The following is a 2469-nucleotide window of genomic DNA, read 5'->3' as shown; positions in this document are numbered from 1 at the left end:
CGCCCGCCCGGCCCCAGCCCGGCCCGCGGAGGTGCAGCACCGTTTTCGGGCCCAGCCCTCAGCGGCCCCGTCGTCAGGATGTCCGAGAACCAGCCGAACGCCAACAACCACCACCCGGCCAACAACGCCGGGGCCGCCGGCGGCAACAACCGGGGCGTCCGCAACCCCAACCTCAACCAGAACCCCCTGATCAACGTGCGGGACCGCCTCTTCCACGCGCTGTTCTTCAAGATGGCAGTGACCTACGCGCGCCTCTTCCCTCCCTCCTTCCGCCGCGTCTTCGAGTTCTTCGTTCTTCTCAAGGTGAGGGGCGGCTCCTGCCAGCCCGCGGCCGGGCCGAGGGCAGGAGTTTCATTAGAACCACCAAAAGTCGAGCCTCCCCCGGAGGGAGCAGGCTGTGTTTGCACCACGCACACCGAGCTGTCCCCAGAGCTCCCGTGGCCTCCTCCTGTGAGGGAGACATCAGTCTCCGTGGTGGTCCCGGTGTTCTCTGCACTCTGGAGCTCTTCCAGATCTGTAAATCAAAAAGAAATTGCTGAGCCAGCTTGCTGGGAAGCCAGGCTGGTATCATCTTCTGTTTCCTAGCAATGGCACTTTTTGGATACATTTCCTGCATACCCTACTGGATTGTTGGAGTTTTGCTGGAGTCTTGTCTTCCTGCTCCGTGGCTTCCAGGGTGGGAAATTAGAGAGAGGACGATGGGAGAGCAGCTTGCCAGGCAACAGCAGCACACTCCTCTAGGTTTCAGCAAGAAAACATTCAGCACAGCTTGTCTCATGCTGCACACATAGGTTTTCTACCCTTTCAGGGAGCGTTTGGGTTTTTCTACATCCCCGTTCCCTCTCCCAGCTGTCCATCTGCATCTGGCAAACCGGCTGGGACAGGGCTGGTGCTCACGGTGCAGTGGTCAGGCAGAGTGGCTGGGAGCAGTTTGTTGTGCTTCTGCCTCTGATCCCAGCTCCTCCCAGAGAAGGAAAAACTTCCTTAGGGCTCTGTGGAGAGCAGCCTGCAGGGTCAGGGGTCAGCAGCCTGCTCCCAGCTCTCCTCCAGCTGCTGGTAGAAGGGAAGTGGGAATGCACATTCCCATCCCGAGCCCTGGAATTACCCCAGGCTCTTCTGTGGCTCCTGCAGCCAGGGAGGTGGCTGTGCTGTACCTTCCCTCACATGTCCCTATGCAGCTCCTCTGCAGAGTGGTGTTTACCAGGCTGTTTGTTCATCACAAATAGGTCAGGACAGCGGGGCTGATGAGGACAGAGCAGTGCAGGGTGGCTGGGAAGGGCGCTCTGAGCTCAGCAGTGCCGCTCGCTGTGCCAGCTGTGCTCAGAGCTCTGAACTTTGGACATCTCTGTTCGCTCCAGGGAATGAGTTCTTTATTCCACCCTGCTTTGCTGTGGTTTATGGCTGTTCCTGGGATGGAGGCAGGACAGGGAGCTGTGGTGCTCTGTGCACGGCCTCGGGGGCCAGCTCAGCCTCCTGTTCTTTGGGACAACAGATTTGGGGTTGGGTCATCCTGCCCAGGAGTGGGTTGGTTTGCTTAGAGTTTTCTTTATTCTGCCTTTACAAAGCTGGGCAGGCTTCTCTAGGTTACAGCAGGAAACTCTTTGTGCTGAGGAGGGAAGGGTTGGAAGGCAGGGACGTGTTTCCATTTCCTTCAGTGTGCCTCATCCCACACTGGTGCTGTGTGTGGTGGGTTTTGGGGACGCTGTTGGATGCAGGACCTGAGCTTTCAGAAGGCTGTCACTGTCAGCTCTCATGAGCAGGAGCAGTTGGTTCCTGATGCCTTCCTTTGTTTTTCCAGCAGTGCATTCCCTGCTGGAATGCCAAGGTCTGGCTGCTGCTTTGTTGATGTAGGAAAGCATCAAAGCTCTCGTCCACTCACCCAGGTTATTCTGGTGTTTCACAGGCGGAGAAGAGCTGGTGATAACTAGGGGATCTGTCTTGTCTCCTGCCCTTTAGGCTCTCTTTGTGCTCTTCATCCTGGCCTACATCCACATCGCCTTCTCCCGCTCTCCCATCAACTGCCTGGAGCACGTGCGGGATAAGTGGCCCCGCGATGGCATCCTGAGGGTGGAGATCCAGCGCAACTCCAGCCGGGCCCCCATCTTCCTGCAGTTCTGTGGCGTGGAGAAGTTCCCAGGAATGGTGGTTGAGTCCACGACCGAGGAAGAGGAGGAGGAAGAGGAAGAAATGACTGTGGATATGTTTGAAAACAGCTCCATCAAGGTAAGGATGTGCTCTGTGTGTACGCTGGGGAGAAGTCTTGGTTGGAAGTGAAGTCTCTGTGTGGTCTCCTGGAAACAAAACCTGTTCCTTGGCTGCTGCTGAGTCCTCACATTGGGCTCTGATGGTTTAACACAGAAAGGAAAAGCAGAAAATGTCCTTTGGTGGGTTAGGCCTTTGTGTGGATAGAGAGAGCATGGCAGGTGAGAGGTACAATAAAGACCCTGCTGATGTGGCTTTCCCTCCTCT

The 2469-nt window shown here is 56.6% G+C and overlaps 1 protein-coding gene across 1 annotated transcript in view; it reads left to right on the top strand.

The window, feature by feature from the left end:
• The first annotated feature begins 6 nt into the window (after positions 1-6).
• Positions 7-2469, top strand: part of TMEM259 (transmembrane protein 259) — an 11729-nt gene continuing 9266 nt past the window's right edge. The window contains exons 1-2 of the mRNA XM_031063291.1: positions 7-303; positions 1957-2232. Of these exons, the coding sequence (XP_030919151.1) occupies positions 79-303; positions 1957-2232 (501 nt within the window). The 5' untranslated portion in view covers positions 7-78. The remainder of the gene's footprint in view (positions 304-1956; positions 2233-2469) is intronic.

The sequence above is a fragment of the Geospiza fortis genome, unplaced genomic scaffold (assembly GCF_000277835.1).
Source record: "Geospiza fortis unplaced genomic scaffold, GeoFor_1.0 scaffold241, whole genome shotgun sequence".
NCBI lineage: Eukaryota > Metazoa > Chordata > Aves > Passeriformes > Thraupidae > Geospiza > Geospiza fortis.
Note: the sequence above shows the minus strand (reverse complement) of the source record. Positions and strands in the feature narration are given on the sequence as shown.